Genomic DNA, 26,004 nt, shown 5'->3' with positions numbered 1-26,004 from the left:
AAGTTACTGTGGCAGATGGACTGCAAAAAGAAGTGCCTGTAGCAAGGGTGTATCTGGACTGGGGAGATGGCCAGGAGTTGCGAGATGTTGCTGTTATGGATGGCCTCCCAACTGATGTGATTTTGGGCAACGATGTTGGGGATGGAATTGTGACCGCATTTCTGAACTCTCTTACCCGGAGCCAAGCTGCTAAACTACAGTCTTCAGGATCTACACTTGCACAACCCAGCCCAGAGGAAAAGATGACAGTTGCTAGAAAACAGCCATCACCAGCAACCACAGCTTCAGCCAGTCCAGAGGAAAAGAACACATCTGCTATTTCTTCAGGAAACGGCCAGCCCTTTGCATCTGGAAAGACTACGTCCCTTAGCAACGCAGAGGATGTTGTCTCTTGCCAACCTGATATTGTTGGGGGGCTTGGTGATGCTCCTGTCCCTAGCAGTATGCCAGCTCCGGCGGTGAGTATAGCTGATCACAGAAACCTCCGTTTGATTGACCCCACTTTGACTGACCATAGTCATCCCAATATAGACTCCCCTACAGCGTATCATCATCACCATTTATTTATATAGCGCCACTAATTCCGCGGCGCTGTACAGAGAACTCATTCACATCAGTCCCTGCCCCATTGGAGCTTGCAGTCTAAATTTCCTAACATACACACTCAGATAGACAGATACAGAGAGACTAGGGTCAATTTGATAGCAACCAATTAACCTACTAGCACCCGGAGGAAACCCACGCAAGCACCGAGAGAACATACAAACTCCACACAGATAAGGCCATGGTCGGGAATTGAACTCATGACCCCAGTGCTATGGGGCAGAAGTGCTAACCACTTAGCCAACTGTGCTGACTTAGATGATAGTGAGGGCCGCAGGGAAGAGTTCAGGGCAGCGCAGCTCTCTGATTCTTAACTGGAAGGCATGAGGCGCCAGGCTGGCGACAACCTTCCAGCGATGGAGGTGTAGAGTGTGACCTGGCTTAAAGGGTTGTTGTACCGTGTGGCTAGGAAGGTAGATTGGGATAGACCAGTCCGGAAATAAGTTCAACTGGTGGTACCATGGGGCTTTCGTGCGCAACTAATGTCAACTGCCCACAAAATCCCTATGGCAGGGACACCAGGGCGGAGACCGAACACTGAGGCATCTGACACAGAACTTTTTCTGGCCAGGAATGTCGGATGTTGTCCGGGCCTACTGTAAGTCCTGTGATGTGTGTCAGCGTCTCGGGCGTCCCAGTGCTCGTGCTCCCCTCAGGTCCTTGCCAATAATTGGGGAACCTTTTCAGCGAGTGGCTGTGGACATAGTAGGTTCCCTGCCTGTGCCCTGTATTAATGCTTTTGTAGATGAGTTGGACAGAGTTCAGGGTTACCTAGAAGACATTTCCATTTTCAGTAAGGTTTTGGAAGATAATCTGGATCAACTAGGCCTGTTGTTAGGGAAGATGGGGTGGACATGTCTGACCGTTAAGGCAGAGAAGTGCCATGTGGGGATGTCAGAGGTGTACAGTACCTGGGTGATTGTGTGGGGGGAGGTAGGGTTAGGTCAGAGCCAGCTAAGGTAGACACAATCCGAGACTGGCCCCAGCCCACGACCCAGTTGCATGTACTGGCATTCTTAACGACTGCAGGGGACTACAGACGTTCTGTCCCAGACTTTTTAGTATTGAAGCAAAGCACCTGACAGATCTCACTTAAAAGAAACTCCCCAAAGTAGTTGACTGGACACCCTTTTGTGAGCTGGCATTTGAGTCGTTGAAGGAAGCCCTGGTACATGCTCCAATAATGTTGGCGCCTAATTATGACTGGGACTTTATCGTGCAAACTGATGCATCACAGTATGGACTGGGAGCAGTACTTAGTCAGATGGGGCCAGATGGGCAGGAGCACCCTGTGGCCTATTTGAGCAGAAAACTGCTAAACTGGAAGGTGGGGTATGCCACAATTGAGAAGGAATGTTTGGCCATTGTGTGGGCAGTGAAAAAACATTTTACAGTTGCTTCTGATGAAAAACACATGTTCTAGCATACATACACATCTGTCATCACTGTCACCCAGCACTTACTGTACACCTGCCTTATAGCTGGTGCAAGTGATAACCCTCTGATCAACATTGCCACACACACACACAGCCCACTCAGTACTTTTACCTTTGCATTCTAGCTGGTCCATTGTGCAATATGATGTAGCACATGCCCTTGTGTTTCAAACTCCCATTATTCTATAGATTGTAAGCTTGCGAGCAGGGTTCTCTTACCTCTCTGTCTGTGTGTATTACCTAGTATTGTCTTATTAATATTTGTTCCCAATTGTAAAGCGCTACGGAATTTGTTGGTGCTATATAAATAAATGTTGACGATGATGATGAAGTGATACGACAGAAAAACACACTTTTGAGATGCCCAAACCTTGAATCGGATACTACTACGTGCGGTCGAGCTTGGCATGCCTTTACTGTTTATTGACTACTTACATGCGTGCATTCCCCTCCGCATTCCACCCTGCAATTGTAGGCTGTCGGAAGGGTCCATTGGGCTCAAAGATGAATTGGTTGTTGATGCGTTTACTGGTATATAGTCCGATTCTGGGGATGCTGGGAGAGAATGTATGTGTACCCACAGGCAATGCAGAACATACCCTGTGTTTTTTCCATCCCTCTTTCTCATTTAAATCTCATCCTGTCAAATAAAATCCTGTTTCTGCACTTGAGGGAAAACTTACTGCGTTTGTCAGGGAACACTCATAAACTGGCCAACTCCTCCCATCCGCATCATAAAAAAAGTGTTTTGTTCATTTTGCAGTTCGGAAGTGACCTTTGAAGACACAAATAACAAAGCATACATACACATTATATTCCTTTTTTATGTTTATAATGCTTAGCTGTTCGCTGTGCCCTTTAACCGCAGCTGAGGAAAGGAAGATCTTTAACATACATTGAATGTTTTTTGTGATTGTTATGTCTGTGGTAAACCTTGGTTCCTATTATTTTCACATTTGTGTGCTCTTGTTTTTTGTTTTCCATGTGCAAACTTAAGGATTTCAGAAAGCAAATTAACTGCGAAGTAGACCAACGATTTCATGTGAGTACACCTAAATAAATAAAATAACTTGGTAAAGAAATAAAAATAACAAGGATTAATGTGACATGTTACAGATGTATATCTGTTGTGGTTAATATTTACTGTCAGTGCACAGCTTTCTTTTTTAACTCTTCACTGGATATTTCAACACAATGCATAAACAGTTAAAAGGGCTCTGTAGCTAGTAAACTTTGTTTGCTTATAACTGTGACATTCGCCAGATTATGAACTGTACATTTTAGGTGTTGAAATCTTAGATCCTAGTGTAGAAAAAGCAGGGACCAAGTAAGAAAAGAGCAAAAGGTGGTAGTGTATCACTGGTAAAGTTGTGGTATGAGGACAATTGAGGCACTGTTCAAAAAACCATATGTCCAAGTATCATTGAGAAACACTGTCCTCTGATCGTTCAATGCTGATTCTAATGTCACTAAAGTGTCCTCTTACTAAGCTGCAGTACAGTAAGTCAGCATAGCATTGCAGCATAAATCTGGGACGTTTTAGTCTCTTAAATATTTATATAATATATATATGTATGTATATATGTATGTATGTGTATATGTGTGTGTGTGTGTATATATATATATATATATATATATATAAATGTGTGTGTATTTATATATACAGTCAAGTCCATAAATATTGGGACATAGACACAATTGTCATATTTTGGGCTCTATACACCACCACAATGGATTTGAAATGAAACTAAAAAGATGTGCTTTAACTACAGACTTTAAGCTTTAATTTGAGGGAATTTACATCCAAATCAGTTGAACAGTGTAGGAATTACAACGGTTTCTATATGTGCCTCCCACTTTTTAAGGGACCTCTCAATAGACTCAATAGACAAGATAACAATGTCACCCACAATTAGGAGAGGTAGCATGTACAATTGATCAAGCCAAGCAGTTCATCTGCAAGGAGTGGCACTTTTGTGGCTAAAGTGCAAGTCCAACATGGCCCTCCCTAAACAAGCTAACAATGGGCTTGTTAGAGTAATGGCAGAAACACACATCAGTGCCAGGAAAGATTAATGGTGCAAGATGGAATTGTGCTTGGGCCCTCCCACCCACCCATATGTTGGATCTTACAAAGGACATGCACACTTTAACAAACCAAGCACTTCAGCAACAAGGGCTGCCACTTTTGTGGCTGAAGTGCTTGATTTGCTTGGGCCCCCACTAAACCAGCTATCAATGGCCTAAAGGCATGCTAGACCAACAGTGCTGTGATATGAATTTTACACTGTCAAAATGTTGTCGTCGTCATCATCTTCAGCATCATCCTCACCCTCATCAGTGTGTACATCATCATCACAGACTATTAATTCATCTCAGCTGGAATCCGCCATTAGAGAAGTGTCAGTACTTGGATGTATTTGCTGGTAAAGGTCTTCCTCGTGAAAGATGTAGTTCATTTTGATGGACATCATCTTTTCCACATTTTTAGGAAGTAACCTCCTACATCAATCACTGACAAGGTTCCCGGCTGTGGTGAAAACTCTTTCTGAGTACACACTGGAGGTTGGGCAGCTTAGGTATTGCAAAGCAAGTTTGTACATGGGTTTCCAAATGGCTTGTTTTTCCTCCTCAGTATGGAAATGGACTGTTTGACATGTCGATTTCAATGAACTCTTGAAAATAATCCTCCACCATCCTTTGCATATTAATAGTAGGATCGGATGGAGTTATGGCCAAGGTCACACTTTTTTTGGTTAAAACTTTCAAACCAGACCAGATGTCAAACTGTTGTGGTCTGCCACCTGCGTCATCCCTGCTTCTCTTTGGAAAGTGCAATTTTTTACGAGCAGAAGCTGCCTGAGAAACTGAAGGAGGAGACGTCGTCAAGCCAAGGACCAGTTCAGCGGTCAACTTGCTGACCAAGAGCTCCTTGCATCTGTTCAGATCTCGGTCATTTGGAAGCAAAGAATCGATATAGGTCTTAAACCTAGGATCAAGCACAGTCGCCAAAACATAGTGATCCGACTTCAAAATTTTAATAACTCTTGGATCATTGCAAAGCGAATTAAGTACTTGATCTACAAGGACAACATACTTTGCGGAATTACTTTCTTTCATCTCCTCCTTCAGTTTGTCAAGCTGCTTTTCCAAAAGTCTAATTAAGGGAATGACTTGGCTCAAGCTAGCAAAGTCTGAACTCACTTCACATGTCACAACTTTAAATGGTTTCAGCACCTTGCACAGCACAGAAAGCATTCTCCACTGTGTAAGACTGAAATACATTCCCCCTCCTTTCCCAGTGTCATGACTTGTGCCATACGCTTGGATGGCTTTGCGCTGTTCCTCCATCCTCTGAAGCATGTACAGGGTGGAATTCCACCTTGTTAACACCTCTTGTTTAAGTTGGTGGCAGGGCAAGTTAAACTGTTCTTGGAGCTGCTGCAATCTCCTACATGCTGTGGCAGAATGCCCGAAATGTCCCGAGATTTTACGGGCCACCGAAAGCATCTCCTGCACCCCACAGTTATTTTTCAAGAAACTCTGCACCACCAAGTTTATTGTGTGAGCAAAACAGGGAATGTGATGGAATTCACCCAGCTGTAATGCTCGCACAATATTGTTGGCGTTATCAGAAATAACATATCCTGGGGAGAGTCCAAGTGGTATAAGCCATGTATCAATGACATCCCTTAGTTTCCGTAGCAAATTATCAGCTGTATGCCTGTTAGTGAAGCTGGTGATACAAAGAGTGGCCTGCCTGTGAGAAATGTTACGTAGTGGTATACATGCTGCTGCTGTTCCTGCTTGTGAAGGCGAATTTCCAACCCAGTGGGCTGTCACAGCCATATAATCTTTGGTTTGCCCATTTCCACTTGTCCACATATCTGTAGTTAAGTGTGCAGTGGGTAGAATGGCATTTTTGAGCCCAATAAGTACATTTTTTACGAACGTTTTGGTACAGTTGAAGAATAGATTTTTGTGAAAAATGGTGTTGCGATGGAATTTTGTAACGGGGACACAAAACATCAATTAACTGTGAAAAACCAGCTGCGTTTATAGTGGATATTGGACGCAGATCTAACACTAGCATAGTTGCCATGGCGTCTGTGATCCGCTTTGCGACTGGGTGACTGCTGTCATACTTGCTTTCTCAAGCAAAAGATTGTTTCACAGTTAATTGTTGTAAAGTACTAGTGCTCTTCTTCTTGGGCTGCTTATGGGAGCAGCAACAGCAGCAGTGGGATTGATGCTCAAGAATTCTTCAGAGGAATCAAGGATAGTGCAGGAGTCATCAAGCCTTACCAACTTGGATGCAGGACTAACTCCGATGTAGGCGAGAGAAGGGTCCTAGCTGATGATGGACTGCTTGTTGTAATTGTTTTACCATAACTTTCAGCTTTTCCCAACACCTTGCCATGAACTCTCGTCAAATGGCGTAGCATGGATGAGGTTCCTAGATGGTTAATGTCCCTCTCTCGACTGACTGTGGTTTTACATACACTACAAATGGCTAGACAACTGTTGCCAGGATTTGGGTAGAAATAATTCCGCACATAAGAAGTGGATTTTTTGGTCTTATGTCCTGTCATGAAAATGGCCTCCTTTTTATCACGTGCCAGAACTGTTTCCACTGGTGTAGGACTTACACAAACAACCTCATTTCATCAATGTCCTCATTAGCGCCATCGTCGGTTACACAAATATCCCCCTCATCCTCTTCCAATTCCAAAGTGGCATCCTCAATTGGTGTATCATCGGCTACACTGGGGCTGTTCAGGCACACATCAGAAGAAATGCTGAAAGTTTCCTTCTTTATGGGTACATTATCAGAATGGTCACTATTATACATACCACTCGTGGATGGAGTCTCCTCAGGGATTGGTGGCATTTTTGATTCTGAGCATACATTTTTCTCTAATGCCTTACAGTTTTCTTCCAGCTCGGCTTTCACACGTAACAGTAGTTGTGCACCACTTTTGGACTCCGAATTACTTGGTCTTGCTTGGTCACAAGTGACCTTACAAGAAGAAGCCTCCGTAATATTTTTAGATCTCGCACTCATAGAGAAAGACGAAGGCCTCATTCTTTCTTTGTCACTGCAGGTGTAGAATGGCATGTTGCCAATTTATTTCTATCGGCAGTTAACTTTTCCTGGATTACAGCTCTTTTTCTCTTCAACACGGTAAAAGGTGTTTTCTTGTTTGTTTTTTTCCCTGATTTCAAAAGACTGTGTACTTTTACATAGGCTTTACCAGATGACGTACAGGGATAACTACCATCAGGACTCGTGGCAGCAGCTGCTTGCTGCTCCTGCTCATCTGTGTACTGCTGTGAATCCATTTTAATAACCCCGTACACTTTGTAGTGCAAATTTAGAAAAATACAGTGCAATGACTGCTATATTAGGATTTCAGCACTCAGAAATTCAGAAGTTTTTTAAGGGTGTATATCAGACCCTACACTTTGTAGTGCAAATTCAGAAATACAGTTCGGTTTTCAGGAAACCGAGCCCGCCCATCTCTTTTATATATTTATATATATATATATATACATATATAAGATATGGGCGGGCTCGGTTTCCTGAAAACCGAATCCATCCGAACTGTATTTCTGTATATATATATAAAAAGGTAAAAAGAACAGGGCGCCACATAGTGTATTACCAGATGTATTACCAGAAGGGTCTATTCATGACCCTCCTGATGAAGTCCACGTATTGAAAGGACGAAACACGTTGAGGATTGCTCCGATTCATCTGGTGTATCTGGAACTTTAGATTGTGGATATTGGCCGCTAACCATTTTCCAGCTAAGTGGCTGTGGAGTTTAAGACTGAACCACATGCTGCCATTCCACTGGATTCCATGAAGCCCAGATGATTAATGGTGAAAAGAAACCTTTATATGTATACTTTAAAGTGTTTTTATGTAAGTGAGATACTCACTGTTTTAAATAAATCTGTTATATACAGTATCACACTATTTTAGCTTTTTTATTATGCCTATGACCTGAGGTTCCAGCTGTAATCGGTGTATTCTGCTGAGGAGAAGTCAGTATTGGCCGTCTGAACAGACATAGAAACATCATCTATAATCTAGTTGTGCCTTTCAAGTCTGGTATCTGGTACGCAGAATCTCCTACTATTGGTGATCTCACCTGGGATATGAGTCACTTTATTTATATATGTGTTATTGACTTCACGGGTTATTAACTTGTAAGTCACGTGCTTTCCCTGTCTGGGAATTCATCACAGCATATTGTTTGTGTTTATATACACCTGGTAATACACTATGTGGCGGCCTGTTCTTTTTTACATTTTTTTAGATTATCCAGACTCACCATCTGATTTAGGACTGGCTGCCTCCTGTAAATTGGACTCTGTGTTTTCCTTTTATACATATTCCTTGTATCTTGCATGTTGATTGCCCAGTAGTGGGTTAAGCGCCCCTTATATGGTATCTGTTTTCTTGTGTGTGTGAGTGTGTGTGTGTGTGTGTGTGTGTGTGTGTGTGTGTGTGTGTGTGTGTGTGTGTATATATATATATATATATATATATATATATATATATATACACACATATACAGTCAGATCCATAAATATTGGAATATCGACACAATTCTCATATTTTGGGCTCTATACACCACCACAATAGATTTGAAATGAAACTAACAAGATGTGCTTTAACTGCAGACTTTCAGTTTTAAGTTGAGGGTACTTACATCCAAATCAGGTGAACGGTGTAGGAATTACAACGGTTTCTATATGTGCCTCCCACTTTTTAAGGGACCAAAAGTAATGGGACAGTCGACTCCAAAGCTATTTCATGGACATGTGTGGGCTATTCCCTCGTTATTTCATCATCAATTAAGCAGGTAAAAGGTCTGAAGTTGATTCTAGGTGTGACATTTGTATTTGGAATCTGTTGCTGTCGATTCTTAATATGAGATCCAAAGAGCTGTCATTATCAGTGAAGCAAGCCATCATTAGGCTGAAAAATCAAAACAAACCCATCAGAGAGATAGCAAAAACATTAGGTGTGGCCAAATCAACTGTTTGGAACATTTTTTAAAAAGAAAGAACGCACCGGTGAGCTCAGCAACACCAAAAGACCCGAAAGACCACGGAACACAACTGTGGTGGATGACAGAAGAATTTTTTCCCTGGTGAAGGTTTTTCTTCACAACAGTTGGCCACATCAAGAACACTCTCCAGGAGGTACGTGTATATGTGTCAAAGTCAACAATCAAGAGAAGACTTCACAAGAGTGAATATAGAGGGTTTACCACAAGATGTAAACCATTTGTGAGCCACAAAAACAGGAAGACCAGATTAGAGTTGGGCAAACAACATCTAAAAAAGTCATTACCGTTCTGGAACAACATCCTATGGACAGATGAGACAAAGATCCACTTGTACCAGAGTGATGGGAAGAGAAGAGTATGGAGAAGGAAAGGAAATGCTCATTATCCAAAACATACCACCTCATCAGTGAAGCATGGTGGTGGTATTGTCATGGTGTGGGCATGTATGGCTGCCAATGAAACTGGTTCCCTTGTATTTATTGATGATATGACTGCTGACAAAAGCAGCAGGATGAATTCTGAAGTGTTTCAGGCAATATTATCTGCTCATATTCAGTCAAGTGCTTCAGAACTCATTGGGCGGCGCTATATATATATATATATATATATATATATATAATATAATGTGTGTATGTATGTGTATATATATATATATATATATATATATATATATATATATACACACACATACACACACGCACACATGCACACATATATATATATATATATATATATATATATATATATATATATATATATCCATCCCATACAGGGACAAACGAAATTACAAAACGAGGTGAGACAGCACAGTACAGTAAACAATAAGCACAGTAACTCAGTAAGCTCAAAGCGCAGTTAGAGGGGATAGGGGAAGGTCTGCATTCGACAGAGCCCAAGAGGGAGAGCACGGATGACAGGGAGACCACCAGAGGGGAGAGGAGGAAGCGAGAGGGGACGGGGGGTAGAGGGTCCTCGACGAGGAGGGCTAGGTAGATGGAGAGCATACAATCTAAGGGATTATATATATATATATATATATGTGTGTGTGTGTATTTATATGTATATGTGTGTGTGTGTATATATATATATATATATATATATATATATATATATATATATATATATATATATATATATATACTATATAAATGCCTAGTGGCATGTGTGGGAAAAAAAAAACCAACCTGCATCGCCACCTGCTGGGCAGAGTTATACACTGACCTATATATTTCTTGAAGGAGAAGTGACAGTTGGGAATGGTTGGTGGTTGCCGGGGGTGACAGTGGGGAGTTTTTAACACCTTAAGTAGCTTGATGAAGGATGTGGTGATGAAGATGAAGGATGAGGTGATGGAGAAAAATGATGAGGTGGTGACATGTGGACAAAACCACGTTAAAAAAGGGCGCTTGCGTCGGGAAGTAACGCTCTTCCCCTGAGGAGGTCTGCGCTAGGCCCAAATGCATTAACACCTTAAGTAGCTTGATTTGACTAGAATACATGAGTATCATGCACAGGTTAACTTGTGTGTGTATATATATATATATATATGTATATGTGTGTGTGGATATATATATTGTTTGTTATTTTATTATTTCTTATTTTATCATGTTAATATCATCATAATATTAATAGTAGTGGGACCTACAAATAAACATTCATGTAATGCCACACAATAGTGTCTCCAGTTCATATTATGCCACAAAGTTGTGCCCCCAATTCATGTTAAGCCTCATTGTTTTGCCCCCAGTTCCTGCTATGCCTCACAGTTTTTCCCCCAATTCATGTTTAGCTTCATAGTTGTGCCCCCAGTTCCTCCAGTGCTTAATAATTGTGCCCCCAATTGCTCTTATGCCTAATAGTTGTGTTCCCAGTTCCTCCTATGCCTCTTAGCTGTGCTCCGAGTTGCTCCTATGCCTCATCCTTACCTTTGGAGTCTGAATCTTCCATGCGAGCTGCAGCACTAAAGCAGCTGAAGATACCTAAAACGGAACTGATATTTAATTGATTAATAAATATCTAGTTGCCCTTACCCTTTAAGTGCATTGGTGATCAGCATAATAAAATAGCCATTAGCCTAGTATTCTGGGCTTTAAACCCTTGTGTTCCTGGTGTAGTGAGAGATTGGGAATGCCTAACCATCTGTATCCCCACTCAGTTTATTGTGGGTGCTATGTAATGAAATTGCCATGGTCTAATGCTCTGACCTGTTCCTGGAAGCACCTCATTGTGGGGCCACCTATATATAAACCGCTCTCCCCTCTAGAAGTAGAGGGTCATCTGGTCTTACCCAGAGCAATTTAGGGCCAGAGGATGGCGATGGGAAACAGTATTTGACCTCTGTATGAGAGAATAATTCCCATATTTTTTTTAGAAATTTTACTTGAAATATTTCCTAGCTGTGTGAATCTCCTGATGGCAAAGATGGTGGGAGCAGTTTACATGCCACTATAGAATATGCACATTACCGTTTGTCCTAGACAACCAGCTTAAATTTTTAAAATAGCTTAGGTTGTTTCAGGTACTGGGATTAATATATATGAAAAATTTTAAGAGTTTTCAGAGCTACTGAGCGTATTCACATGTCACTTTCTACAAAGATAAATCGTAAAATAATCAAATATACATCATGAAATATAAATAAATAAATAAAAATACTTATATTCAAATGGTGAGAAGATCCTTATATCACAATGTAGTGATCTTTCCCTCCATAGTGATTCAAAGTCTATATAACATATAAAAAATGAAAATACAATATAGTATGATGTCATTTAGACAATATTTTTAGATCAAATTACTTGAAATCAGTTGCTTGGTGTGAATTCATCCATGTATTTATTTCCACCACATTCACTCTGCTATGTGATTCTACTTCTAGTGCTGAAAACTCTAAAAAAATGTTCATATGTATCTATTCCATTTTATTAGAACATTTGTGTGGTTCTTTTAAGAGAAAGCAGCAGCAACTGTGTATATCGTGATCTACCATCCTTTATATACATCTTGTCACAGATACTGTAATTAGTTTTAGATAGGAGACCTGGTAGTGTGCTACTGGGGGAGACCTATCCCTTCAAGCAAACCTCAGCAAATATTTTTTTTCAGGTCACAAAACAGTAGAAATTCAGAATAAAAAATGTGTTTTAGTTTTGTTTTAAGGAGTTCCATACAGACTTTCAGGTTTGTCCAGGCAGAAGACTGAAACCTCTTTTCATAATGATTTTAAAATTATGCAGTTTCATTTAAAATAAATAGATAAAGCAGCTCAGAGTAGAGATACAGTATGGCCTTAATGATTAAAACCTGATAAGCATAGCTGTTAACTCTTCTGGATGGATATCCTTCTCCTCGAGGCTACAATGAGTCATTACAGCATCACATGTTATCATTTTAATGAAGCTATTTTCTAGAAATTACGCTGCTACTAGGGGCAGATATCACAATAAAAAACATCTCATTGCTTTTCAACATGAAAAAACAACAACTTTGCTTCCTATAAATGCAAATTATGCCCCTGCTGCGATCAAATAAGCCAACCATCATCAAGACAATCAAAATAATTTGCCTAAATTAGCCAATCAAGACATCCTGCATATTAGAGAATGTGAAAACATGCAACACAAATCATCACAGCTGATTATTATACTAATAATCATGTTAAAAACCTAATGAGATGAGAAAATGGAAGTTAGCTGGAGCAAGGCATTTCCACCTAAACATGCTGGGAAATAATTATGTTGACTGTAATTAACACACAAAAAACAAAGTCCTTTGAAAAGTTCCAAGAAACTCTAAAAGTAAGGAAGGGTTCTATACCGAAACTCCATATTTTGGTTATATACAATGTTGTGTAGTGTGTAATGCCACTAATCATTGGAGTGATTAAATTTCTATACATTATATTAGTGCAAGTGAACTATGTTGCTAGCTGACAGTGTAGTCAGAAACTTTAACATACATGCAAAGTGCTGCTTTTGTATGATTTACAACAATAAGTTACATGTAACAATTGACATTCTAACAAGTATTTGATAACAGATCACCAATTCCAGGTATGGGATCTGTTATATGGAAGCATGAAAATGTCATACACACAGACATAACCACTAAGCATATACTATTGCGAGGAGAACTGCTAAACAATTTTATGAAGAGAAAAATGCCAGGGGCAGTGTGAGGAAAAACAGTGTTTAACATTATTTCGGATATCTTAGATGTTCCAAATTGTGGAAAAATACTACAAATCCTAAGTACCAAGGGTTCCGATAATAATAGATCGTATACTGAAATAGCAACAGTAAAAGATTTAAATGTACATGTGTGAAATGTATACATTTTTTTGCTTAGAAAAGAGAAGATAAAGTTGTTCTTTTATTACCTAACACTGAACAATGTGAAATACTATATACACATATTGTGATGAATAAATTAATTATGTGTTAAATTTATTTTAAAACAGTAAAGTGTGCTGTTAGGATACCACCCTTAGCTGGGGTGGCAGCTACCATGGGATTCAATTCACTTGGGTAGACCAGAGCATATACAAACTAAGGCTTTATTACGACAGCACAACACCACAAGACGTTTACAAGATACAGGGTAAATGGTAGCATGTATCCTCCAGCAGCCTCTTATAGACAGCGCTCCAAAGTAATTATCTCAGTCTCTTTCAGAGTCTTACCCTCCCACAATATTACCACTACCGTTTAGCTAGACAGTTACCATGTCGCTTAGCTTGGGTTAATGGCTCACACAGACCCTGTGCTTGTAGGGTTTCCTCCAGCGGCACTACAATGCCTGCCCAGAGTCCTTTTTGCTGATGTCTTGTACACCCGGATCCTCCAAGCTAGATCGTTCTTTTGGCATTCTGCTCTCCCTATATTCTTGGCTGTATACACAGGGAGTAAGGTCAAATGTCTCACTTCTCCCCCTTACAGCAGGGGTCTATCAGTGGACACTTTAACTGTTAGACATACAGTCTCTGTTACCTTGATTATACAATGGAATGGCTTGACTCAATGAGCTATTTGGCTGGATACACTAAACAAAAAGGTTAAAATATATCATTAAGGAATGACATTTCAGGCTTGCGTGAAACAACAAGACATCTGACACATTGTATCTGCCACATTACACAGTCTGTGATACATTTTGTTACAATAAGATTTATATTGATATATATTAATACATTTCCCAATGCTATTTCAGCCAGTATATTACTGTGGAGGCACATCATCTAGAAGTTCTAACCTAGTTACATCTAGCCACTCCTGCCAATAGCTATGTCAAGTTACTCAGACATTGTTCTGTTTAGAAACCAGGTTTACGCCACACGTCATAACAATGGACATTTGAGACAAATGGTAATTACATTAGCTAACACAAGCAAGATGACTTCTGCTTTTCTGTTATTTTTACACAATATGGCAATATTCTTTCTATTTCTAAAACATACAATTTTGCAGGTAATAGCAAGGGCAAAATGTACCTTATAACATGAAATAATAATACACATAATACACCGATTCTCTGGTGTATATACTTAGACTGGGCCAAGGAATAAAAAGTATATTAAACTGTGAGAAACGGGTGATGAATAAAAGTTCTCAGTCCAGTAGCACCCTGTTTCGTGACAGGTGCTATAAACATGTTATGCATATTTACAGCTGATATTTCTACTTAATAAAGCTGTCAAGTGGTAAATGAATATTAAAGTGAATTAAAAAAACCTACCTAAAAAAGCTGGAAAGGTAGGACATACCACATTGCTCGTTCTTTCACTTATGGGTCCATTTACTATTAAGTAGCGATAGGATAAGTTTTCCTATTGCAGCTTATTGCAGCAATAGAAAACTTTCTATTCCTGCAATTTACCATTAACTTTAACTGCGGCAACTAAGTGATACTGTCTGGCAGTGGAAATAAGAGTCTTATTGCTTCACCAGCCAGTCTTGTGTCCGTCAGTACATGCGTGTCCAGGCTTAGTCATTCAAACTGGAACTGGAAGCCTGGACTTGGGCTTCCAGTTCCACTTTCTGAAAAAAAATGTAAACATATTTTTAAAAAAATTGCTCTATGAAAGAAGACTTTCGGATAAATAAAGCCATTCTTCGAGTATTCTCCACTGCTGTCGCCATCCTGAGATGGCGATAGCGATAACAGGACAGCAGCGGTACTTGCTTTGCAGTGAGCCCTGGTGAAAGCTATTGCTGGCGACAACTAACAACGGCCTGGGGACTTGGCTAAATAGGGAGAATCCATAAATCTGGCTAAAGTAGATCCCTTTTTGTGAAGCCGAATTTACCATTACTATAAAAGCAAAGGAAGAACTATCATCATCATCATTTATTTATATAGCGCCACTAATTCCGCAGCGCTGTACAGAGAACTCATTCACATCAGTCCCTGCCCCATTGGAGCTTACAGTCTAAATTCCCTAATATAGACACACACTCACACACATAGACATATACATACAGACAGAGAGGTAGAGACTAGGGTCAATTTTTGATAGCAGCCAATTAACCTACAAGTATATTTTTGGAGTGTGGGAGGAAACCGGAGCACCCGGAGGAAACCCACGCAAACACAGGGAGAACATACAAACTCCACACAGATAAGGATTGTGTAGTATTGCAAATAGAGAACTTTTTTATGTGCCCTATGTTTGTACAAATTGATATACATTTATAAATTTGTCTTTAAAAAAGAATTTATGAAATTCTAATCTACTTTGAAAATTCCTCAAACCCTGTGAAAGTACATCAACAGTCTATGCCAGCCCGAGTTGGTCACACTATAAGAGGGAAAACAGCAGCACAAGCTTCAGCTAGGATTTCAGATGAGTTAAACCAGACAGATCGAGCCACTTCTTCATAATGTATAACCTATTATAAGATCATGTGTAACCTTCAGGGAGATATCACACAAGAGTGACTGTCTGTATGGATTATATTTTTAAAAATCAAGTGGTCTACATAACCTTTAGCCTCCTTGTTTCAAGTGTTGCTTACAAATTGCATAAATGTTATAACCTTCTGCTTCTTTATTAATATAGTTGTTTTTTTCTTTTGTGCATATGATTTTTCTTCAATTTATTTTTCTGTTTAGAGGGAATTCCCGAAGTTTTTTACATTTCGTGCAAGAAACAAGGTGAGTCCATCCATCCATCCATCCAATCTTATCTGCTGGGCTAAATCACTATCTGCAGCAACTGCCAGCAGTTTGCTAGTGGAAAATCGCTGGTGTAACATCCTCCAGTAACATTAATACATTTTTTTAAGACATATTTGCTGGGATATTTACAGAATTAAATGCTACAAATGAATCACCTGTGTGACATTACCCTAAGAGAAGAAAGTATGAGAGGAAAATTAGGATGAGAAGATGAATTTCAGCACTGATCTAACTGTAATATATTATTACTGTTATAAAGGAATATGTTGTAATCTGCAGAACAATATCAGAACTATATCAGATTAAACAAAAGCAGTATGAAATTAAGATATAAATAATATTTTTGTTAAAGATTGATTAATTTTGTTGATCAATCCTGTTACAAAAGATTTCTTAGTCTTACGTTTAGGCTAAATGACGGGTTTACAGATGTATTCTGCGCACCTGCCACACCTCTGCCTGCTTCTGAAAGCTTCAGGAGACATACAGACAACATGTGGCTTGTCTGAAAAAAAGACTGGGTTGGCAGAAGTGAAGAGTGCCCAGGAATGTCTGCTGCATGCTCCTGCATAGCCGGTTTATCTTCATAGACATTAGGGGCCCTGCCACATAACTTAAATGCTGGACCCCAGGTAAATAGCCTCTTGGGATTAGGTTGTACTTGGGGAGTTTGCTTTTGCTTCAGCAGTGGATTAATTTTTGTAGAGTTTCACTGCCAGGTCATTATGTCCTCTCAGCCCAAAAGCTTACTACTGAAGGGCCTGAGATTCTTGTAGATAGTTAACTTGCCACCTCTATATAGTACTACTTTGTGCTAGAATAGACAGGATCCCTGACTCCGTGAGGAATGATTGAATCAGCATTTTAAGCTGTTATATTCCGGTTATATAATAAATACAATCTGTACATTATTCATTAAGTCCTTTAGGTTAGTATATTTTTGATATTTTTCAATAACACTCTTTACAATTCTGTGTTTTCCCAAGTTTGAAGAAGACAGAATCTACAGGCATTTGGAACCTGCTCTTGCCTTCCAGTTAGAGCTGAACCGTATGAGAAACTTTGATTTAACAGCGATCCCATGTGCTAACCATAAAATGCATCTATATTTGGGGGCTGCAAAGGTAGAAGAGGGAACTGAAGTGACAGATTATAGATTCTTTGTCCGTGCAATCATCAGACACTCTGACCTAGTCACTAAGGTAAGTGTTATTTTCAATTTTGATTACAAGTTAGGCTTGCAAAATGTTATTAATATGGCTAGGGCTTTATAAATATTTCAGTATTACAAACATTAGCATGAATTCTTTGTTAACATTTGTTATATAGCTAAAACAAATTATCCCATGTGGAGGTAGGGGACTAGACACTGATACAATTACTATAATATGTTTATCTAATATACAAGAGTAAACTGCAGTTAGATGTTGTTGCAGGTTACCTGTGACATATAAAGTAATAGAACAAAGTCAAGATAGCGCCAGACCCAATGTATGTTAAATATCCGTTTCATGGGAGAACCTGAAAGGGTACTGGCCATTGGCCAAAGCCACATTTTATACGTTGATATATTCGATAAATTATTTGTATTGTATTAGGATATGTACTTTTCACAAATAATTTTGTCTGTTTTTCATCAGTGGCATGAAAATAAAGTATTCCATCACATGATTAGCTCCAAACAAATTATAATAGACTTGTAGGGCCTGATTGATTAAGGAGTGCAAAGCAATAAAAGGAGTAAATTTGCTCCTGGACAAAACCATGTTACAATGCCAGAGGTGCAAATTAGTTTATCATTTTGCACATAAGGAAAATGCTGGCTGCTTTTTCATGTAGCACACAAATACTTGATAACTTTATATTTACACTGAAATTTAAAGTTGGTCTAGGACATACCCTATCCCAACTATAAATCCGTCCCCACATTTTAAATTTCCCTTCCCCTCCAATGCAACATGGTTTTGCCAAGGTGCAAAGTTACTACTTTTTTTGCTTTACTTTCCTTAATGAATCAGACCCATAGAGTCTAATGTAAATAAAGCCTGTTTGAATTTGTACAAGTATGCATCTACACAATTTAATTTCCTAGTCTGTATTTTGGCTTACATCTATCTTTAGATAAATGTAATCTTAAATCTAGTACATAGAGTTCAGTTGTCATTACCGACTTGGAAACTGCACTTTTTTTGTGCTGGCCCAGAATGTCTGCCTAGGAAGGAATGTACAATATTTTAAAGAAATGTGTTACTCAAAATGAGATGTATCACAAAGGGATGTACTTTTCTTGCTTCTGGAAAGTTTTAATGTATTGCACTTGCATGTGAGCGACCCTGATCCGCCCAACTAAGTTTAAGGGGCCACTAGTGTTGTATACGTGCAGGTGAGAATTTTGGCTCAAGTTGTGCGCAAAATAACTATTGGCTGATGCACTCGTGTCCAACTCTAAATCACCGTATTAATGTTATGTTATTTATTCTGTGACAAAATGAGTTTGATAACACCGTAACCAGCCTGTTTCTCGTTTCTCAGAAAATGTGGATAATAGCATGCACATTTTATAGTCCTTGCTTTTATTCCCCATCTCAACAGAATACCACTACAGTGTCTAATTTCATGTGGATAAGGGGGACATTGTAGCTCAGTGTAAATATGTATGTTGTGTATTGTATATTGATGATGTGGCAGTGAGTTTGTTATTCATTGTCCTTAAAGTGGAGCCGGGTGGGTTATGGCTAAAGATCAGGTAGTGTCCAGGATGTGAGGGGGCTGGAGCTGCATTCATTCTCCACCCTCCTTTCTCTGCAGGAAGCAGAGAACAGCTGGGAACCCTGTGACATCACAAAGTAGTGTATGGGGTTAATTTTAGGAGGTGCTGACTGCTTCCTTATCTTTTGAGGTGGGGGGAAGCCAATTAGTATCTATTGTTCTCCATAGGACTAGTTTAGACATTTTGTCTGCATCCCAGCAGGGGGCTTCTGTGGAAGCACAGCTCATCTCCACTCTCCCCTCCAACCCCCCTATCCAGGACCTATCAATGTTTAAAGAGAGAGAGACCTAGGGGTTTGCCGAGGGAGGGGAAAGCACTGTGGAAATTTGACCCTAGATATAAGGAGCCACTTCATTGGGGAAGGGGGGTGTTCACTCTGGGATTTCATTCATGGAAGGTGCAAAATCTAGTTTTTGACACTCTCTACGAGAGTCTACATATGCAGATGAGCGAGATCCATGGGCTGTCAAGTCTGGGCAGCCAGGTGACCTATCTCTTTAAGCTAGTGAGGTAAGGGACAGATAATGTGGTAAACCTACCTGCCATTTATTTACTGTGTGTACATAATAACCTAGTGATTGTTTTTATTAAAATAAATGTATTGCTTTACTTTCTAACTACATTTGCCTGAGTGACTAATACGAATTCTAGAAGGTACTGGGTAGACTTCCCTGGCATAGGAAGGCACCCGTTGGTGGCCAGCCAGAGTGAAGTGGGTAGAATTGGGCCAGAAAACCTGGTAACTTCACGTGTTCTATGTGTCTATATATGTTCTATGTGTCCTTTAAAAGTGACTTTAAAATACAATATCATTATAATGATGCTTTCTGCTTTAGCTTAGATTGTATTTCAATATTGTTGTTTCGTAGTAGGACTAATAATTTGGAGAGGGCACTGAGTGGCTTTACCACATTTTAGGATAGGGTTTCATCCTGTATATGAGTTAACACATACAGTACCTCCTCTCTTGTGTGGTTTTATTTGACAGGAAGCTTCATTTGAGTACCTTCAGAATGAAGGTGAACGTCTCCTGTTAGAAGCTATGGATGAACTGGAAGTGGCCTTTAATAACACCAATGTGCGCACTGACTGCAACCATATATTTTTAAACTTTGTCCCTACTGTTATCATGGACCCTTCCAAGGTATGTCTTAAAGTGTCTTTTTCTGATATTTTTAATTTATTTTTATATGTTGTGAAAAGTAGTGTGGGAATAAAAGTGATTTAGCATTTAAAAAAGCTACCATATTTAAAGTTGGTTTACATGTAAGCTCCGTGCCTCAACTTTATTAAAGCCTGGGCCGGTAAGCCCAAGTAAGTCCAGTTTGGCTTCTGTTTGCTATATAGTGTCTGTGGACCACCCCTAAGCATTACAACAAATGTTTGTATCATCTGTAAAAAAGACACGCCTTCCCTTGTAACCACAAATAATATTTCTAATGTATATATTAAACAAAACAGTGCCCAGGACTGATCCTTAGTGTACTCCATTGGTTACCAGTTCTCCTCCTAAACCAACAACATTGATTACAACACTCTGTCTCCTGTGATTGTTTTAATTCTTTATCTATTCCACTACCTTTCAGTCACATTTATGGATTTTCAGTTTGTTTGTTTTTTTTGTTTTTTTAATTAATTAATTGGGCGATATAATAACAAATGTTTTACTAAAATCAAACTATAAATATATATGATCCACCCTGATTTATCACTATATCTACCAAATCAAACAATCCACCTAATTTGTCTGGGATGATCTCATTGTAGGTATTCCATCTGCTATTGATGTAAGACTGACAGGTCTATCTATATAGTTATCATTTTTCCATACTGCCTGTTTTGTTTAGTGGATCTGGAATTTCAATTATCCAATCATCTGGAATTACACCGATCTGCAATAATTGGTTAAAAAAGTGTGTTTAATGTCGCTGCAACAACTACTTTTAATATTTTTAATACTCTTGGATATATACTATCTGGACTCATAGACCCATAAACATTTAAGTAACAGCTCAAGTTACATCTCTTCTGTAGTAAATATTTGTGTCTCTAGCACAGTAATATATATATTTCCCCTCTACTGCCTTCAACATAAATACAAAGCAGAAATAGTTTTTAGGCAATTGGCAATTTTTTACCTTTTTGAACTTATCAACTTCCTTCAGTTTTAACTTTACTATTCCTACCTTTGTTTTTTTTGTTTTTTTTCTTTGACTAATTTAATTAAAAAGTTTTGTCACCCTTTTTTACTAACTGTGCAGATTCTTCTTCTGTTTGCTCAATAGAATGTTTTATTGTGCATTTTGACTCATTTTAGCCTGGCTTCACATGCTTTTTATCCTCCTCTGTTTGTGTCTGTCTTTATTTCTTAAATAAGTTTTCTTACAGCTGCCACTTGTTTGGAGAACCATATGACCTTTCTCATCCTTTTACTTTTACTATCAAATCTGCCACCAAACTCTGTTACTTTGAATATTACATTTATTTTACTCCAGTGTTTCTGTGCTCCACCTAACAATTATCTCCCTGTTAGAGATTCATGTAAATAATTTTTTTTTTACTAAAGCCAACCCTTATAAAACATTTATTTTGGTGCATCTCTACCATATGACGGCCTGTATATTAAGCCACGCTGACTGAAGTTCTCGTGACTGCTAATTCCCTCACTCTTCGATGCTACATCTACAATCTAGGATTGCTTATTTGCGTGTCTGTTCCTTTACTATTTGTGATTGAATGCCCCAATGCAAGCAGTCCAGAATGCCACTACACATGGTCGATATAGCAGGTGGCAATTTCTAGTCCTCACCTCACCTTTCAAAACCATCTTAGTGATTTCCTTTGTTAATCTATCCAATTCCTCATCTTGTTCTGGTGGTTTAGTAATTGTCCGTATTTGAAAAACCTCTCCAGCTTGTAGAGTTACTTAAATACTCTCAATCATATCTTCTGTATTAAAGTTGCTTTTATCCAATTTTTCACATATATTTTGCCTATTTTTTCCTATGTGTTTTCACACAGTTTCTATGTGTTTAAACAGTGTATAACTCCCAGTCATAGTTATTATTGTACCAAGGCCCTGCTTAAAGTCAATGAGACCTTAATTATCCCTTGACATGATTGATTTCAGGGAGCTGGTTTCATAAACTGTAAATATTTTATTTAACCTGCCACTGTGACCAGTACACTTTTCATCATCTTTAACTAAATGAAACCACTAATTACACATCTAAACCTCTGTTCAATTAGTACCAGGAAGTAAGCAATCTCTCGAACAATATCTTATCCTTCCAAACACCACTGTCATTACTGACAAAGTGAAACCCTCTCTTCCTGCACCAATTTTGTAAGTAACTGTTAAAGTATCTTGTGTAAAGCACCTTGTCTTTCTCCATCCCATAAACAGTCAAAACATCTGAGATGGACACTGAGGATGCTACTTGTCCAAGCTCCTTTCCTAACAGATAATAAGCTGTCTGCAATATCCCAACATCACTGGTAGATAGACTATTAGTGCCAACATGTACAGCAACTACTATCTCTCCATCTTGACTCACTGATTCAACTATCTTTACTATGCGCCTCCTGTTTCTTTCAGCAGTATCAGCTGTCAGGCACCTGACCTCTCTATTTCCTTCATGACCACCTCCCAGATCAATACCTCTTACAACCCCCTGTAACAAGCTTTCTGCATTTAAACAGTTCTTCTTGGTGAAAATAACTTTTTCCAGAGCCATCAAAGTCCTGGCAGCTCGTACAACATGTCTCATCCACTGCAGTCACAACTTCAGAATCACTTTTATGCTCAGTAAGGACAGAGCATGGATTAAATAAAGGAACAGCTGCTCGGATATTCCCACACTCACAGTCCTAACCCTTCCAGATGCTATAGTTATTTAGACTGCTCTTCCATGAGGCAGTGGTGACAATTTTAGGAAGTGTCTGAAATATACAGAGAGGCTTACAATTTATGACTGTAACCTTATAATCTCACAATGCAGATGTGAGACTTGCATTTGCTACAATAAACTCATAGCTCTTTTCAAATAATCTCGATTTTCTACTAACCGCATTCATATTTGTAAAGATACAAAGAAGAGGAATGTAAAGCGCTGGGTGGAGTTTCTTCTTTACAACATATTTCTTATGTGACAGGATAGATGTATTTATCCTCAGAAACCAAGGACATGTCCGCACACTGATCAAAGCCCCCTTCCTCACAAGACAATCACAAGCATTTTGCTATTGAGGCTCACTTGTAGTCTACGAAAGGTGTTTTTGAGTGTCAAGTGGAGCCAAGTATCTTGATGTGCACAGTGTGGACCATCTAGGTGCCCCAGTGCCTTGGCCTGATTAAGGGTTTTGGCCACCCTAGGCTCATAGACCCGTAGCGCCCCCCCCCCCCCCCCCCCAAAAAAAAAGAAATCTCATTAAAGGAAAATTCAGGAGTACATTTACAAACCCTCAATGATTAGGCTCTTTAGAGAGCATCCTCATGAACGTCACATAATGCAGAGATCATATATCCCCCATAAGCGGCCAATTCATGACCCCCCAGCCATTTCATCACACCGCAGTGGCCAATTTATGACTGTCCCCCTCAGAACACACTCTGTCCCCCTTTGTGCACGCTGTTCCCCTCAAAATACACTCTGACCCACCTTTCTGCTTAAACACACACTCTGTCCCCCCTTTCTGCATAAACACACCCTCTGTCCCCCCTTTCTGCATAAACACACACTCTGTCCCCCCTTTCTGCTTAAACACACATCTACTTACCTGTCTTCTCTTCCGTCGGCAATCAGCTCTTCTTACTGCAGATCCTCACTGACACAGTCGGGAAATGTTGATGACATCACGCCTGACAGCCAGTGAGGAGGGAGAAGAGGGAGGGGAAGGTGGGGAGCTGAGGAGTGGGTAGGAGGAGAGGGGAGGAGGGAGCTACAGTGTGAAAGAGGGGCGCCTCCGAGTGCACAATATCAGTAGTAAAATTTCTAAAATGCTGACGGCGCTGCGCCCCCCCCCCCCTGGGCATAGGCGCCCCAGGCTGCAGCCTGATCGGCCTATTGGTTGATCAGGCCCTGCCCAGTGCAATACAGTAATATCCTGTGCATTTTTTTTAATCCAATGCACTGCCTTCATTTTAACATTTTAAAATCATGTATTTTGTTTATGATTTCCCTTTAATTGTTAGTTTACACATTGTTACAGTATCAGGAACTTAAATGGAAGTGTTTTCCAGTGAAAGTAAAATTTTATTGTAATGTTTACCTTGTATGTCAATAGATTGAGGAATCTGTTCGGAGCATGGTCATGCGCTATGGAAGTCGGTTGTGGAAATTACGTGTTCTACAAGCTGAATTAAAAATAAACATCCGCTTAACACCAACAGGAAAGCAAATTCCAATACGCCTATTTTTGACAAATGAATCTGGCTACTACTTAGACATCAGCTTATACAAAGAGGTGACTGACTCCAGAACTGCACAGGTAAGGGATATGTTTTGAGTTGCTGCCACATGATTAGCTGATTAGACATTTGCATTAATGATCAGGTGTACACCAACAGGGGCATTGTATTCAAATAGATATATTTTAACATGAAGTTGGTCCCCCTTTTGCAGCGATACCAGCTTCCGATATTTTTGGAAGGCTTTCTACAAGATTTTGGAGTTTTTCTGTGGAAATTTGTGGCCATTCATTCTGTAGAGCTGGCACTGATGTTGGATAAGAAGGCCTGGTTCGCAATCTCCGTTCTAGTTCATCCCAAAGGTGTTCAATGGGGTTGAGGTCAGGGCTCTGTGTGGGCCAGTCAAGTTGTTCCACACCGAACTCATCAGTCCTTGATTTGTGCACAAGGGCCCAGTCATATAGGAATAGAAAAGGGCCTTTCCCAAACTGTTGCCACAAAGTGTTTTTTATTTTGCATAGAATTATCCAAGAGTACTTGGTATGCTGATGCATGAAGATTTCCCTTCACTGGAGATAAGGGGTCGAGCCAAAACCCTGAAAAGCAGCCCCATACCATTATCCCTCCTCCACCAAACTTCACAGTTGGCAAAATGTAGTCAGGCAGGTAACGTTCTCCATGTCTTTGTAGTACTTGCTTTGTGCACTGGGGCACAGTTATGTTGGAATAGAAAAGAGCCTTCCCCAAACTGTTGCCAAAAAGTTGGAAGCATAACATGGTCCAAAATTACTTAGTATGCTGAATCATTGTGTTGTTGATGTGAGGCTTGCATGCAGCTGTTCGGCCATGGAAACTCCCATTGCTCATGACTCTTCAGCTTTGGAATCAGCAGAGCTTTGGTGACTTTTACTCACCATACTTCTTAGCAGTCGTTGACCCCGCTCTGTGATTTCACATGGTGTTCCGCTTCATGGCTGAGTTGCTGTTGTTCCTAAACACTTCCACTTTCTAATAGTATTATTCACCACTGGCCATAGAATATCTAGCAGGGATGAAATTTCACAAACCATCTTATTGCAAAGGTGGCATGCCATCACAGTACTGCGTTTGAACTCACTGAGCTCTTCAGAACTACCCATTTTGTATCATACCTCAATTCAACAGGTGTGGCCAAATACTTTTGCCTATATAATGTGTGTATATGTTTATGTGTATGTATGTATGTATGTATGTGTATATATATATATATATATATATATATATATATATATATATATATATATATATATATATATATATATACATACATATATACAAGTTAACCCGTGCATGATACTCATGCATTCTAGTCAAATCAAGCTACTTAAGGTGTTAAAAAGGTTCTAGTCATGCATTTGGGCCATAGCCCAGGCCTCAACCACCAACCACTCCCCACTGTCACCCCCGGCAACCACCAACCACTCCTAACTATCACTTCTCCTTCAAGAAATATATATATATTTTTTTAAAATCTTTATAAACACA

General features: G+C 39.5%; 1 protein-coding gene across 3 annotated transcripts in view; it reads left to right on the top strand.

The window, feature by feature from the left end:
* Positions 1-26,004, top strand: part of ACACA (acetyl-CoA carboxylase alpha) — a 526,387-nt gene that overhangs the window by 230,438 nt on the left and 269,945 nt on the right. For all 3 annotated transcript variants that reach the window (XM_075195717.1, XM_075195718.1, XM_075195719.1), the window contains exons 34-38: positions 3,037-3,081; positions 16,235-16,276; positions 17,287-17,502; positions 20,059-20,214; positions 24,357-24,560. In XM_075195717.1, coding sequence (XP_075051818.1) covers positions 3,037-3,081; positions 16,235-16,276; positions 17,287-17,502; positions 20,059-20,214; positions 24,357-24,560 — 663 coding nt within the window. The remainder of the gene's footprint in view (positions 1-3,036; positions 3,082-16,234; positions 16,277-17,286; positions 17,503-20,058; positions 20,215-24,356; positions 24,561-26,004) is intronic.

The sequence above is a fragment of the Mixophyes fleayi genome, chromosome 2 (assembly GCF_038048845.1).
Source record: "Mixophyes fleayi isolate aMixFle1 chromosome 2, aMixFle1.hap1, whole genome shotgun sequence".
Taxonomy (NCBI): domain Eukaryota; kingdom Metazoa; phylum Chordata; class Amphibia; order Anura; family Limnodynastidae; genus Mixophyes; species Mixophyes fleayi.
Note: the sequence above shows the minus strand (reverse complement) of the source record. Positions and strands in the feature narration are given on the sequence as shown.